This window comes from Plectropomus leopardus, chromosome 15 (assembly GCF_008729295.1).
Source record: "Plectropomus leopardus isolate mb chromosome 15, YSFRI_Pleo_2.0, whole genome shotgun sequence".
Taxonomy (NCBI): domain Eukaryota; kingdom Metazoa; phylum Chordata; class Actinopteri; order Perciformes; family Serranidae; genus Plectropomus; species Plectropomus leopardus.
Window position 1 is genome coordinate 29,727,384 of NC_056477.1, and position 17,119 is coordinate 29,744,502.

General features: G+C 38.6%; 1 protein-coding gene across 1 annotated transcript in view; it reads left to right on the forward strand.

Annotated features, from left to right (window-relative positions):
• The window catches only part of ltbp1 (latent transforming growth factor beta binding protein 1), a 144,001-nt gene that overhangs the window by 43,744 nt on the left and 83,138 nt on the right, over positions 1 to 17,119 (forward strand). The window contains 1 exon segment of the mRNA XM_042501812.1: positions 6,915 to 7,066. Coding sequence (XP_042357746.1) covers positions 6,915 to 7,066 — 152 coding nt within the window.

Genomic DNA, 17,119 nt, shown 5'->3' on the forward strand with positions numbered 1-17,119 from the left:
ATAACCTAAACAGAAGATCTATTTAGGACATTACAGGGTCATAGCAGAGCTATTTACAAGGCTATCATTTTCTGTTTATTTATACCATGGAAGGGGCCTATCGTATGAATGAGATGAAAATATGCCTTGTCGACAGATTACTCTTCCTACATGTTTATCATCTCCTTTATGTGTCTGCACTCTCCTTGTGTCTGTAAGTGGACAACCCCGGGAAGGTATTTGTTGATATGAAGTTTTCTAGAGACCTTTTGACTGTATCTATGAGAGTCACCATTAGGCTTGGCCAGTATGTATTATTTCATTTTTTAAATACTTTCTTAATCTTGCCGGTATTTTACTAAGTCCACTGTTCCACCGATCAGCAGTTTCAATTTTGTCAAAATAAATCCTTAATTCACCGAGTTAGATGTAAAAAAAACATGTTGTTATTCCCCACGCTCTCTCTCTGCCTGCTGGCCGTTGGCTGTTTACAGTCCTGTAACTTCTCTCTCCACCACTATGTGTCGCAGTGTCTTTCAGCTTAGCTGCCTATTCCACCAGTTGAGACCAGAGACTGAGCTCTGGTGGGACATGCTGTGCACTACATGCAATAGACTTAAATAAAAAGAAGAGTGCTTGTATTTATGATGGTATTGAAAAACATACCTTCGAGACTTCTGAATACCCTGGTGTACTGTCAAACTGTGATACTGCCCAAGCCTAATCACCATTAAGAGGAACTTTGCACTGGGTTACTTCAGAAAAACAACAAAATTTAAAGTCATAAAGTTGTGGCTACTTTTATCTTAATTTCCTCAGAGTGTTTTTTGTAAACTTAATTTGCATGTTAGAATGCTTAATGATAATCTTAAAGGTCCTTAATAGGTTTCTGGGTGTCATTCTGGGCTTTTACCTTGGAATGCGTCATTTTTACTATGTTCCACCTGAATGATGACGTTATTTGTACCAATTTCGCATATGGAGAAAACACATAATACAAATACTATTTCCACTAGCTGCAAGGTCACAATCAATGTTGCTGCTAATCACTGACATTTGCCAGGCTGTAATAACCAAAAAAAAAACTAAAAACATAGTGGTATCAAGACAAAAAACTTGCATTTTAAGAGCTAAAATTCTAGAAATTAATGGATAACAATACTTAGGTGTCCTTTCTTGATGTAATCATTCCTCCTGATAATACCTGTCATACCTGTGAAATGCTTTTAGGAAATTATTTAAGTTAATGTGAGGTATCAGCAGTCTGAGTTGGATAAATCAAGCCAGTATCTTCCAAAATAAATATTTAAATATGAAATTATCTTTACCTGTTTCCTTGGAGAGTGTCACTTGCTGAGCTGCGTTGGAAGGAAACACTTAAACTTTGGAAGATTCTAACTGCTGAAGCCAAACTGCGTAATACATTTTTGCATGGATTTTTGCACTCGTCATTTACCTTAAAATTGAGATAAGAGGGGATCTTGGTGAGGATAGACAGGATTTATGGTTTCAAGGATCAAATTGTATGCTGTTATTTATTTTTATATGTTCATATGACCACCTGACTACTGTTAGGACAGACTTGTGATTGTGAACCTATCCTGTTACATGGTCACGTGAAACGTGGAATATTTACCATCTTCATCGTATTAGTTAGTTATTAACGGCAATACTCTGGGGACCTTGGATGACTGTACCACAGTTCATGGTAATCCATCCAGTAGTTATTAAGATATTTCAGTCTGAACCAAAGAGGTAGACCCCCTGACCAAGACATTGCCCTACCTAGACTTAGTTGCAAGCCTGACCAAAAACTTCTTCTGGGATACAGGCCTTGAGGGACCCATCCAAAAATAATGAGGATGGGAACAGGCTTGAAATAGACCCTATGGTAATACAAATGTGGTCAAACTTAACAGACCAATTAGAGAAAAGTCAGTAGAAGCAAGTCTGCTTGGATCCTCTCAGGTATGAGACATATTGAGCCAAAGACTTGAGACATGTTAAAATGGAATGTGTTCTAGAGCCTGAGATTATATATAATTATTATATATTGTGTGCTTGATGAGTCTCAAAATTTCGGTACCAAGAAGATCACAAAGACCCTCACATTAAAGATACTTTTCTTGTACAGGCACAGGTACCCTTTATTTGCTTGATGGATGGATGCATGTGGACAAGATGAAGCAATCATTCTGTCTACTTTCATACATTGTCAGCACCAGAGAATCCCCGGCCTTTATGTCAAAGCATTCCCCTATATCTGCTGCGGAGGAATTGATCTCTGTTACTAAGTTGAGATAAGCTGTTTATCTCCACTAATATCAGACTGCATGTTCACAATTCAGAGCACATGCCCCGTTTGGCTGAGTGATGTTCTGCCATCCAGTCTGTGGCAAACAGGGACGACTGTATCAACTTAATTTGACCCTCTTAAGGAGACATATGTAAATACGGTATATCTCCAAGCAGACCACAAACATTCAACCACTTACTTTTCATATTAGAGGATGTAGAGGATGCCTGGTGGTTCCGATAGCTAACAGCTGACCAAACAGAAAAAAAAGATGAGCACACATGTACACATATTCATGCTGACTTTTATTTTTACCACAAGCGCATGCCAGGATCTGAGGGCTTAAATAGACATACTATTTTTGCACAAAAATGATACACAAACAGTCCAGTGTGGCAATATGTCAAGACAAATAAAGTCTCAAACTTAAACTGCTGATGGTCATCTCTGACTGTGTAGGTGACTTCAGCTTCTCTCCTAGAAGTTTTGGACCCAAAAAATTCCTCCAGATGACTGGGTCAACTAATCCTGCATTGCCATTCACAGTACCAACACTCAAAGCAGGTGTAGTTTGTGCAAAGTGTTGTCAAATGACGTCGGAATTTATTTTAACATTTATACAAAATGTCTCACTGTCCTAGAGCAGGGTGAGACACAAAATGCCATGGGGCAATGATGCACACTTTTTGCAACCGTCTTCGAAGATAGTGCAACTACATTTTATAACAAGGAGCGCCTATGTGACTTGCAAATATGCCCCCCGCCCCCAGAGCGCACTCTGGCACAAACTGGATTGTTTGTAAATTTTTGTAAAACTGCTGTTGGTAACGTGATTCAAAGTACCGCACTCTCTGAGTGGCAGAGCGTGGTTTGAGGAAAAGAAGCAGCAGAGCGCTACACATTAAGTGCTCAACAAGTTGCTTAAGGCTTTATCACCTGGATCAAAACAGTATTCTTCATTTAGGCACCTTTTAAGTAGCATTGCAATTGCTCTTAACTGGGAAAATTGGTTTGATTTATTTAAAAAACGTGGTGAAAAAATGTGACGAGAAACTTTCCAAGAAATGTTCCCAAATTGCAAAAATTTAGTAAGGTGACAAGGAAATGACCTGGAAATTAGCTGAGGGGAATCACTAGGGGCTGTTTACACGGCATGGTTCTTGTATGAAATGTTAAACCTTTGTTGCGGTTTGGTCTCCAGTTCATATATTAATGGTACTTGCAAAACACATAGTGCTCTGTGGTTGCAAATTGTGACTAAATAATAACAGCGGGAGCTCTGCAAAAACTCTGCTTTGTGTGTGTGTGTGTATGTGTGTCAGAGGGCTGCAGGAGAGAGCGAGAGAACTGAAACGGTAATGGCTTATAAAAACGATGTGACAATTTATACTCAACATTCGCGATATAGTATAGTAGTATAGTATATATAGTATAGTATAGTATATATCGTGCATTGAACAACTCGCGATACCTCGAGTATATGCAATATATCCTTCATCTTAATTGAGGTGATAGAAAACATTGAACATAATGTTCATATTAGGGCATGTGGTAAACTACTTCAGTGATTCGATGCTTATGCTGCCCTTCTTGGCAAGGTCACTCTTGAAAAGGAGATTTCTATTCTCGAAGAGACCTTTACCTGGTTGAATAATGGCTATAAAGAATATATATATTCATGCACTTGAAACTGGATAGTCAAGCATCAGCCTTTTATAGCTGCCTGCACAACAGCATCTGGTATTGGTCACATGTTGATGGTGCCTGTGAAGCTATTTTACAACCAAAACTGATATGATAGTTTTATACCATTGATTAGGTTTTATTATAATCTGTAATCTCTGCTCTGTCCCTTTTCTCCTACTGTGCTGCAACATGACTGAATCCTCCCAGGCCACATTTGGTGGCACTCTTGAGAATACATTAACACTCGATGACTCACTGCCTCAGGAAGCAGCGGATACAGCCTGTGAAGTAAGAGCATAGAAATACCCCTGCTCTCATACTGTAGCCTTCACTCACTGCTGTTCCTGTTTAAAAAGAGCAGCGTCAGGGCACAAGGTTACAACCCATCCCCTCTGCTCACTAAATCCTGCCTTTGAAATCAGACATGATACCTTTATGACATGCAGCTCCCTCACTCTGCTCCATGCCATCTGTTTAATGGAGCTGACTCATGATGCGCTGTTTGGAATGTAAGGAAACAACATTCCAGAGCATTCTAATTGCTGCTTCACATTTAAATTTAAATTAAATTCACTATGGATCAAAGTTTGTGATGCTGCATTGCTTTAATTGTAATGTGTTTGATGGTTTGTCCGTGCAGTGGACTCAAGAATTACCAGAAAGTTGAGTCAACATCTTCTTGAAGCAGTCTCAGCAGAAATGGAATGTTACAAGTTTCACAAAGGTTAAAATTGTTGCTGAATGACTGAATTTGATTGCATCATGTTTTATAGTGTTAATGGTGTCTAATCCTGGTATTAAGCCCAGGTGTGAGTATGAGCTGGACGACACATGTGGAAAGTCATTTGTGACAGCCAGTGGAAAAGAAGTAGCCAGCTAGAATGTATTCACGCCAATATACAGTATGAATATGTTGCTACATATATTGTTCAACTTAAATATGAAGACAACATAGAAGGAACTTATTACTTTGCATACTAAATGTCCTCTAGACTACTAAGACCTCTTTTCAAACAAATATTCATGGTTGCAGGAATGACTATGCCATCTGGCATCAACTAATCCAAATCCTGGCATGCCATATCTCAGATTCTGATGACATTAGAGCCCTTGAAATTTGGCACAGAGTCAATCAAATACAGTTTTTTAATATGGAAAAGTCCACATGTATGTCCTTTAGAGGACTACCTTTTGCACTGTTTTTTTTCATTTTTAATGGTCAGTATTGACAAAAAGGAGTTACTTTTCTGAAAATAATGAACCCTAAAGCATAATTTATGGGTGCACGATACTTTCAAAGAATTATGTATTTTTGACAGAAAAAAGTGCTGCTCGACACTTTTCTTTCGACCCTTTTTCTTTGCACACATCGCAAACATCGCCATATTTTATACGCAGTGTGATTGGTAGTGTTACTGTCATCCCAATGGAAAAAGTAGTTTTCACTTTTCCACTTTAATATTGCACGCTGCATTGGTGTGCACATAAAATGAGCATTTCATAATCAGGCTTTAAAAAAATATTATACATTAATGTTATATTTCTACATTCATTGATTACATTTTTTTTGTCCTAATCATAAATATAAAGTATTCATTCATTTTTGTCATGATGCCACTATGTTTTTGGATTAAAAAAAAAAGAATTATTTTCAATATGCTACATGCAAAGTAGATTTTTTTTGATGATGACAGCCTGGGATATGACAGTGATTAGCAGCAACATTGATTTTGACAGTGCACTTAGTGGAAATAGCATGTATTTTGTCCATATGCCAAATATGGTAAAGATGACATCATCAGGTGTAAAATAGTCAAAATGACAAATTCCAAATCAAAAGCCCAGAATTACACCCAGAAATAATACAATGCATGCTTTTATACTTTGATGGCTGTGGGATCAAAAAGTGCAGTTTGAATGGGTTTTAATGGAGCATTTTTTGCACTTAACAGTCTGAATGTAACAATTTAGTTTCCACAGTGTATTTTACACTTACTGAAGGAGCTGAACTGGAAATTCACAGATTAAACAAAAATACACAATCTCATGAAAATGTACGTCATATGCATGAACACAGCCAAAATGATCAAAAAAAAGATCAAAAGTGACAATGATGAGTGGTGTGTCTAGTTCAAAATATTCAAAATATTTTAACTTTTTGCGCACCCGAAAACCCCAGAAAAATGTGTCACATAGCAGCAACAGGTGTGCTGTACCACAGGGGAAACAATGGTTTTGTTGTTGTCGCTTTTCTAGCGATGTATCTGGATGTGTTCAGCCCTTTAGTCTGGAGCCCTGCTTTTAAGCCTGCTCAAAACTGATGTGACACAACGGAAAAACATCAGCCAATGCCACTGCTGCAGTGTTAATGTCTTTAATGAAAACTATGATGAAATGTATTCGTCAACGACCATTTTTCCATGATGAAAACAGGACAATGACGAGCTAAAAGTAGATTTAATAATGGAAACTATGACAAAATCTAAGTTTTGTTTTTGTTGAAGAGACAAGATGAAAGTGTCAGTGGTCTATCGGACATTCAAAATGAAAAAAGAAACAAACATTACCAAACATCATTAAAGATATTGGCGAGGTTTAAAGCCCAGTGGTCTGACTGAGTCTCAGACTGATAAGAAGGGTAGTAAAAGCCAGAAGAAATCGATGTCACTGTTCATAAAGAACAATTTGGGAACACATGAGGAAGTGATGTTAACTCAGAGAATTGATCCAGGAACAGTGCAGTGATTTCAGGGCCCTGGTCAGTGTATGTTTTTTATGAAAAATTTAATTAAAAACAGATTATTTAGCAATAAGCGTCTGCCAATGTTAAAGCATCGCCTTCTCCAAAGAGGAGATGCTGCTGCTCTGCTCACTAAGGGTGGAGACTTTGAAGCACTTCTGGATGTGCCTTCTTAGATACTCTTGGACTGATTATTTTCTTCTTTCCCTCCAGGATCAGGCCCATGCCCATGCACCCAGCTCAGAGTCAGCAGTATGTTGTAAAGCCCAAATACTACCACACACACACTACGCACACACAGACGCACCTCCAGCCCCAACCTGAGAGGCCCATCCCCCTCACAGTGGGACATAACCCCATCCATGGTAAGTAAGTCACCTTGCAGATCACCTTTTGCTTTGATTGGGTACTGAATGTTAATGAAGCTCTGAGTGAGTTAAGAGATAGAAAAGTATGCTGTGGAGAAGATTTAGCTGATAACTGCAAGACTGAGCACCAACATTGAAAATGCATTCTAGTACTTTCTTGGCAGCCATACTAATGTCATTATGTGGGTTTCCATTACAGAAAATGCAAAACTTAAGTGGTATTTCTGAAATATCGATAAAACACAAATGTAGGATGACTGTGTTCCACTGAGTGATGTTCTATGACTTCTCCTCTGGTGATAACATTCCAAGAAACATGGTGATGGATGTTCAAACATTAGCAGCTTTATTTCAATTGCAGCCACCACACTAGCCGTCATTATTTCCAGTCCAAGGCCACGTAGGCGTGTTATGGAGCCATAATGGAAAGGCGAGCCCCTTATAGGTGGGAGCGGCCACATATGAGGGATTTCTGGGAGGTGATAGTCCATGATTTCACAGAGGAATGGTGGATTCAAAACTTTTGGATAGTCTACTCAACTTTTGAAGAGTTATGTGATGCAATAACGCCTCTTGTAGCTCCTGCTGCATCATGAGGGAGCCAGTTCCTACTGACAAACACATAGTCATCATGTGACCTAGAAAAGCCAAAAATGGGCTTCACTGCAGTTTTGTGAAATATGGCCTTTTATGAATTGCCTGAAATACCACCACATGTGAGTGTTAAAACTTTTTCGAAATCGACGTGTTTCCATTAGACGTATTTTGTAGTATATAGAGTTGTCTGAATATTAATCTTCAGAGACTGGATGCTGCTTGAGGTCCATAATTGTGAATGTCAGTGCTTGTATTACTGCCGAAAATGACCTGGCTTTCACTTTGATCAATACAAAAGCAGACATAAAGATTGATGAGCGGTGGCTTACCTGATTCAAGAAAGTTTCAGGTCTTAACAAGTTTTTTTATGCAAACAGGAATCCTTTGAAAACCAATGGATGCCTGCAATAAAGAAAAATCACAAAGAAAACTAAAGCAATACAGCACTGGGGAAGGTGGGAGGTGGGAGGTGAGAGTGTTGAGTGAAACTCTGTAACACCACAGTGGAATGATCTATCAGATGTTTGCTATGGAAGCAAACAGAGATAAACTGTTTGGCTGGTTTAGATGGGAGAAACCTCCAGTATGTTCGACGTGGATGCCTCTGACAAGCAAATTTCTGTCTTTTAAGAAAAGGCCATTGTCGGCCAATAAGGCTAAATAAAGAAATCCTCTTAAAGTCTACCAAGTCCCCGGTGACCAGCTTGAGTTAGTTCTAAGCAGCTTAAAGTAACCCATCGAAATACGAAATGTTTCACCTACAAGTGCACCTGTGCTTTCTAGTATGTTGTTACTGGCAGTGCTTTTACTTGGTGCCGTCCTTCTGCGTTTCATGCGTATGCGACAGATTCTATCTGGCCACATTCCCAAGTGATGCCGCCTGTGAGCCTTGCATGTGGACGAACCTGATGACATCCACTGGTGAATAATAACAACGCCGCCTGTTCTGTCCAGCTGCGTTCTCATCTCAGGTCCACTGACAAAGCGGTGGTTATTGACAAGCTGGAATGAGAATGTGTTGGACACAACCTGCCAAACTTGCTGCATGTTGTGATGCAGATGTTCCTTCCTGCCACTGCGTGCAGAAACATCCTCAGGTCAGCACAACTGTATGAGGACAGTTCAACACTCCCATATAACCGTTAAGATGTAAATCTCTTAAAGTGGCATTCCATTAACGCAAACGTCAAAGTCTGTTTGGAGGTGCTGGGAAGTACTACTGCACTGTGAAACAGGTTGTATGAAGCCTTCTGTCTCTCCAGAGGGAGCTGTGCAAAGTCTGATAAATTACTAGCCCAGCAAGTACATTTTCAAAGACTGGAAGTTTGAAAATAAAAAGAAGTTCAAGTTGTGAAGTTAGAAAAAAGTGAGTTTTGCACTCTACTCCTCATTTCTGTTTGAGGTTACACTAGTCAATACTGGCTATAACACAAATATCGGTAACACTTTGTATGAATACCACATAATGCATTATCATGGCGTTCATAGACTGTTATGATGTAATTGTAGAATGATACAGTTCTAGAAAAAAATAATTTCTGTGATTAAATGCGATTTTATAATGTAAAATATAAAAATTAATCATCTGAAAGCCCTATAAAAACACAATCCTGACCAAACAGAAGATGTTCTCAAAGGGATACTCCACAGAGCTACTTATGCACTGATACATCATTACAGACTTACTTAATGGACAGTTTTAAACAGAATCAAATCAGTGCAGCAGAACCAGAGATATTCTGTTTTCCTTCAAAATGTGGCACTTAAATTACCCACAGTGCAACTTCACTGCAACAGTTTGGTCAGATATTTGGGTAACACGTCTAGTACCATATCTACAATGCATTATCATGACATTCATAGTGAATTAGAATGCATTTATAATGCTTTATGAAAACACTCATAAACACACATAATGCTTACTGATGCACTATATCATGAGCCGTTCTGTTTGGTCAGGATTGTGTTTTTATAGTACGTTCAGATTATTAATTTTTATATTTTATATAATGAAATCGCATTTAATCACTGAAATTCTATTTTTCTAGAAATGTATCATTCTACAATTACATCATAACATTCTAAAACCTTAATAATTTACAATTACATCATAACTTTTGAGATCTGTACCATTCTACATGTCATCATAACGTTCTGGAACTGTAATATTCTATTATTACATCATAGTATTCAAGAACTGTAACATTCTAAAAAAACATTGTGACATATAGAATTACATCATTCTACAATTACATCATAACATGCTAGAACTGTAACATTCTACAAGTCCATCATAACATTCTAGAACTGTATCATTTTACAGTTACAGCTAAACATTCTAGAACCTTAACATTTTACAATTACATTCTAGATCTGTAACATTCTACAGTGATATTATAATATTCTAGAACTGTAGGATTCTACAGTTACATCATAATATTCTAAAACTGTATCATTCTACAGTTACATCATAACATTCTAGAACCTTAATAATTTACAGTTACATCATAACGTTATAGATCTGTATCATTCTACTTGACATCATAACCTTCTGGAACTCTAATATTCTACTAATATGTCGTAGCATTCTAGAACTGTATTGTTCTGTATAGCATCATAACATTCTAGAACTGTAACATTCTAAAAAAGACATCATGATATTCTAGAATGGTATCATTCTACAATTACATCATAACACGCTAGAACTGTAACATTCTACAAGTACATCACAGCATTCTAGAACTGTATCATTCTACAGTTACAAAGTACTCCTCTCAAACCTTAGCATTCTACAGTTACATCTAAACATTCTAGAACCATAACATTTTACAATTACATTGTAACATTCTAGAGCTGTATCATTGTACAATTACATCCTAACATTCTTCAACTGTGACATTTGGCAATTACACCATAACATTCTAGAACTGTAACATTCCAATATTACATCATAACATTCTAGAACTGTAACATTCAACACTTGCATCATAACATTCTAGAATTGTGAATTTCTATAATTATATCATAACATTCTAGAACTATAACATTCTACAATAACATCATAACTTTAAAGCCTTAAGTCTACAACTACAACAAAACATCTAGAACTGTGTAATGCTACAATTTCATCTCGTAGAGCTATGACTTGTTACATTTACATTATAATTTTCTAGAATTGTATATTTCTACAGTTTCACACAGTGCGCTGACTGACCAATTCTACATCATCATTCTACAGTTACATCATGACATTCTGCATCATTCTACAATAAAAAAGGAGAAAAAAATAAATTCTTTATTGTCCCTGAGGGGCAATTTGGTCTGCAACAGCAGTCAACACAACCAATTCACACCAAAACAAATTAACAAAATTACATCATAACATTCTAGAACTGTATCATTCTACAGTTACATCATAATATTCTAGAACTGTTACGTTCTACAATAATTTTCTTGAAATATAACTTTCTACAATTACATCAAGATGAACTTTTAACACTGAAAGCCCTTGTTTTTTTAAACTCCAAATCGAACTTGCTCCTCTACTGAAATATTACCGTATAATAACTAAACATGAAAGAACATCAGAAAATGTTGATACAATTTTATAATTTATCAGCCATAGTTCTCTTCTCAAAGCCAGACTTTTATTTTAGTAAATAGTGAATCCAAGGAAAAACCTATTACATCATTAGGAAATGATCATATAGAAACCATGGGAAAACCTAGATTGTAAATATATGCACATAGCACACACAAAAGCCTGCAGAACACATCACACGTGCTTCAAAACTGTGAGGATATGGAGAGAATACAGAGTTTGCAATTGGGCAATAACAGGATTTGTTCAAATTGCAGCCCCAGCGGTAATGGCATAAAGACTTAAGCATTGCCTGCTGCTCGGGGCTGTCGAAAATGAGTTATTAGTCTCATTTTCTGTGGGCAATTTCAGACAAAGGCAGAGTATGAGAGTAGGGCTGGACAAGATGGAATGAAAGAGCTGTGTCATCTGGGGGAGAACCCCTCAATTTGCTGGAAAAACAAGGGCCTGGCTGGATATGAATAGGGGATGGCTGTCAAGGCGGAGCCTCTGAATACCTGTTATCTACCTACTATTAAACTCTCCCTGCCATTCAGTAGACACATCGTCTCCCATTCACAGACTGAAGTGGAACTTAGTGTTGAATGGCTGCTAAAAGTAAACACTGCCAGACATTTTCAATTTGTTACCCCCTGTGCTTTATATGTTTTTATAGACAAACAGCTAATACACCACATGTGTATGGCTTAGGTTCCTCTGACGACTGCCATTGGCTGTGGCATTCCCATTTTTATGAGACACATTTTATTCCTGAGCTGCACAAACCATTTAGAGACAAAAAAAACATTTGTGGACCAACTCTGGCTGGCAGTCAAACTCTATAGATCTGACAGATCAACAACAGCTATAATTCACCAGCTCGTGGTCGGGTATTGTGGCTTGTCATAAATTCAAGGCCGAACTCCAACGTCAGACCTCGCCAGTGTGCATCTATGAATAAGTCAATATTTTTCAAAGACTCTGTAGGCTGCAGTTTGAGTGGTTGTGCCTCTGGCCACATGCAGACGGACAGACGTGGGGATATTAAAGGGGAGGTCAGCAGACAGTGTTGATGCTTGGTTTTACAGCACTGTAGACTTAAGGCAGACCCAGACGTGGACACAGTGACCCAGACCCGGTTTCAAAATAACCTCCTCAGCTCAGTTTAATTTCAGCTAGCAGTTTGTAAATGCCAGGAAAATGGCCAGACATCAAAGGTAGGGAAATGGGACATAAACACATAGAGAGAGGAGAAGACGATTGCCAACATTTCCAAATCATTCCTATTCCATACATGTGCTGGAAAAGAAGGGAGAAATAGCTGTTTTTATATATGTCTTCTCAATAAATATTTAGCAAAGCCATGCCTTATTTTCTTATTTGAAGAACAGTTCATGGCCTAACAGAAGTACGCCTTAGATCAGATTCTCTCAAAGTCCAGACTCTGGTCTGGATCTGGATGGACGGCAGGTCAATCGGGACCCAGCGCACACCTTGTACTAGGAATGCAATAATACAATGCAATGAATGTATTTCCTACTTTGAAAAGATTTTTTTTATACTGATAAATAAATTGTTAGTTTTGTCGAATTCAGTCTATTTGGTGATCGTTACAGTGACACTGGCCTGAGATTAAGCCTTAAATGTAACTGTTTTCCATGTCATTGTTGTCTATGGCAAGAGTTATACCCCTTTTACCACCAAAATTAGCGCTTTGCACAGGGGGATTTTCAAGCATGGGTGAACCCACTAAATATAGGTAATAGACTGCGTTCCCATTACTTGTGAACACACTGCTGCAGCAGACAAGCCTGCCTCTCTGTCAGCTTGTGTGTGTGTGTGGGGGCGGGGTTGTTTTGTTGGTGTATTCGTGCAGCGTCATGAGAACAGGAGAACAGTAGACAGCAGTAGGAACGGAGGTCTTTGAAAACTTTTCAGTGGTTTCTTCTTTTTATATATCTCTTACTTCAGTGTCTTTCAAACTCCGTGCAGACTAATTTGGACTGATATTTTAGCACTGCTCAGGTGAAGACGGATAGTAATCAGTAGCAGTTCATTTCATCTCACTGGTTAAGGAGCTGAAATTACTGCATTAATCAGGGTGTTGTGATGGAGGAGGGGTGTGTGTGTGCCTGAACGTAGGGGTCCAACTAAACATTTGCAACGAAGCTGCTGTCACGTACATCCAGCAAGTCCCATGATCCCATAAGTTATATGCTAGTCCCACCTCTGAATACAACCCATGGGAGTTTTATTGTAAAATAGCACACCCACTGGTGGAAGACGGAATAGGTCATAAATGACTGTTGGCAGACCCAGTTTTTAACACATGAGTAGTGTTAGCAAATAGCCACAGTTGGGCCAGAACATCTTGGTTATGTTTGAGCAACAAACTCTTGGCTAAAGTTTAGAAAAAAGACCATGCTTTAGCTAAAAATAAATTCATTTGTCATTAACGTAAAGTAAGGTGACGTATCGCATGTGACGCAGGTTGACATGTCACATTTTAAAAATAACTCATTGGTGACTTTTGGTTTCACATGGGACACGTGCACAGGTGTCCTGGATGAAAGTCTGGTGTTTGTTTGAACATCTTCCCCACATCATAGACTGTATATAAAGATGGACAACATGACAATTCCCTCAAAGTGTAACTTTTCAATGTGGATTGCCCACTGGTGTCTGTCTGCAGTGTAGATCATAAAGCACGCCCCCTCCATGTCAGTGAAAGGACATAGGCCAAACTAAAATCTCACATGAACAAGTGCACGCCAAATACATTTTTTGCTGCCTAACAAAACTACCAGTGTGGTCCTGTCTGGAAGAGAACAGTCTCAGTATGTCATAACAACTGTCCATTCGGGCTGATCCTCTAACAGCAAATTAGTATATCTACGAATGGCACCTAAATCCTCTGAGTCTATATTAATGGAAATAACACTGCAGCTTTTTCCCCTTTATGCAAGCTGCACCACACTTTGTGAGACGTGTTTGCTCCTCTAAAACAGGAAGCTTGCAGCCTTTCTTTCAGTCCTGTCTCACGCGACAGACAGCCTGTCAGCAACTGGCTTTGGTGCCACATCTGGGAAAGTTATTCCCCGTCTCCCCTCAACTATCCCTCAGCTCTCCCACACTGCCAGAACACCCTCAGACTGATGTTAATAGTCTTGGCCCTGACTGAAAGTTTGGGCAGAGAGGATCACCTCGCCATCACTACAGTGACCAAATGAGAGTGCCATGGTGGTGTGCAATCAGAGAATGGATATCTGGCAGAACTTCACCAAGTTAGAAAACACCACTATATCGTCTTTTTACATGAGAAAGTATCATTAATGCTCCCTAGAAATAAACCCTTGATGATAAAAAAACTAATCTGACTGCTTTTTTTCTTGAGAAATATGACATTGTCCTCTTTGGCTGGGCTTAATCACAGTCACATTAGGCTTGGGCAGCATGTAATATTTTACACCTTTAAACCTTCCTGAAATTTCACTAGGTAATATGACATATGATGGTATAAATATGTTGGGCTACACGCTCTTTGGCAGGGAGTGCGCTGCTTATTTTCAGCTTTTCAGACCAGAAAATATGCAATAGAAACCCACAAAATATTAAGAGAAGTAATATTCTTACACCTGTTTTCCTTATTGAAGGAAATCCAACTGTACACCTTTTGAATTCAACTTTCTCTCTGTCATTGAAGACTGATGAAGCTTAATTGCCTCGATAAGTCATCATGAAATGCACTTCATTCAGACTCAACAAAACAGAATTTAACTCATCCAAACCATCTTGGTTACTTTTGCTAGTAGTCAAGTTAGTCCACCACTGTGCCAACATTTGGTCAAAAAGTCCTTAATGCATCAAGTTAGATGTAAAAAAACATGCTGTTATTCCCCATGCTCTCGCTCTGTTTAACAGAAAGAGGAGTGCCTGTATTTGTGACAGTACTGAAAGACAAAACTTTTTGGAACTCTAAATATCCTGGTACACTGCAATACCATGATAATGCCCAAACCAAGTCCATGTCAGTGATCATGATGTAGGCCACAAGTTGTTTTGTTTTTTTTAGCATTTTACCTATTTAGCATTGCTTTCCTACAACATTGGCAGACTCATAATGGACAATTGAAAAAAACAAAAGATAAAATTTATCAGCCTTTGCACAGCTCTCTCAAACACTAAAGGCTTTATACAAGCTTTTTTTATTTTTATTTTTTTAAAAACAAGACTTCTTGCCACTCAATAAAGCCAGCAGCCAGAGAGGACCTTTTACCTTGGATCAGGAAACCCTGAAGAGAACATATGCATCGATTCTCTGCAAGTAGTTAACAGCCATGAGGTGCAAAACATCACAAATTATCTTGAAAATTCATTTATGTTGATCTGACTACGGCGTCTGTGCTGTGCACGCTTTACCCCTGAGGCCTCTGCACTTGTATTTCCTTACATGGATCACAAACCTCCCGCGATCCAATGGAAAACATCAGAAAGAAAGAAAAGAAATACCCCCCCCTGACTTCACTATTTATGCTATAAGTCCTCTGTGGTAGTCTCTCTCTGCAGCCTCTCCAGCCTGGATAAATCTCACCCTCAACATTTTTGTCCTTCAGGTTGATTGATGTCTGTGTTGTGTCTAAGATGCTCTCCTGACTCCCTTTCCATATGCTCGACAGCCATAGAAATCTGCCAGCAACGTGCGCATACTTACAGAGGCATTGGAGTGAAGCTGGAGGAGGGAGGCAGCTGTCAGGGGATTTGGAAATGTTTTATCATTGCTGTGGCCAGGGAACCTGCTGCTCACAGACTTGACAAAGTCGTTTTGACAGGCTGGGATGGGTGTGATTGTTAGACTGCATAAAAGCTTGAAAAGCTGTTAGAGGACAATACGTCGTTTGTCCTTTTATTTTGTGAAGAGAATTTTCAGTGGTTTTCGAGGCATATTCCTCCGCAACACAGGTATCTGTTCTACCTGTTGGCAACCACATTAAAGTAACTGCTGCAAACAGACATGATAAGTCTATCACTAATTAAGCCATTGGTTGCTTTGGATATTTCTCAGTGTTGTTCCAGATGGGCCTGACAAATTGAACTGGCGTTTTCTTCTTAAGGCATCATTTGGCTGCATGTTTCCTTTGTCCTTCCTTGTCGGCATTCTTCTTTTTTGAATCAGCCGCTATCCTAACAGCTGCTTTTTTAAATCTCCCGCAGTGGGTCGCAAGCATAACACATCATCAAACGTCAGAACCGTGCGTTCATGTCTTTTCAGCTTTTACTCAGACCTTGTTTCAGGTCTGTTACTACCTCCGTTACCTGCTCAGAGGTAAGATTACACTGTCCCCCCTTTCTGTGATTCAGCGTTATACAAAGAACAGCAAGGCAGCATAACAGCATGATATCCCCGCCTTGAACAGGCAGGGTAGAAGGGGTTATAGTTGTCCTGATAGTAACCTGATATTAGACCAGAGACTTAAACACCTTACAACTGGAGGTTGTCAAAGACCCAGTCTTTAAGGTTTTAATAATAGAAAAATACTACTTTAACATAACTAAGGCATTTGAGTAGTGACATTACTTTTGTTCTGCTGCTTTCAGACACCTTTTACAAGTATTCAGCTGAACCCAGAGCAAATAGGTGCGATTTCTTTCAAAAACACAGGAAAAAGGAGATGAGAACTTTGGTAATAAATGTTTCACAATTTGCAATAAATTAATAGATTTAGAAAATTATTATTTTCAAAAGCTTGGAAAATAGGAAATAGGAAAAAAGTTGGGAAAATGCCTAGGGAAAAAAGAAGAAAGCAGATCAGCTGTATTTATAATTATCATTGTTACATTTTAAAAATTTTGTTAAAAATTGTCTCATTTTTTAA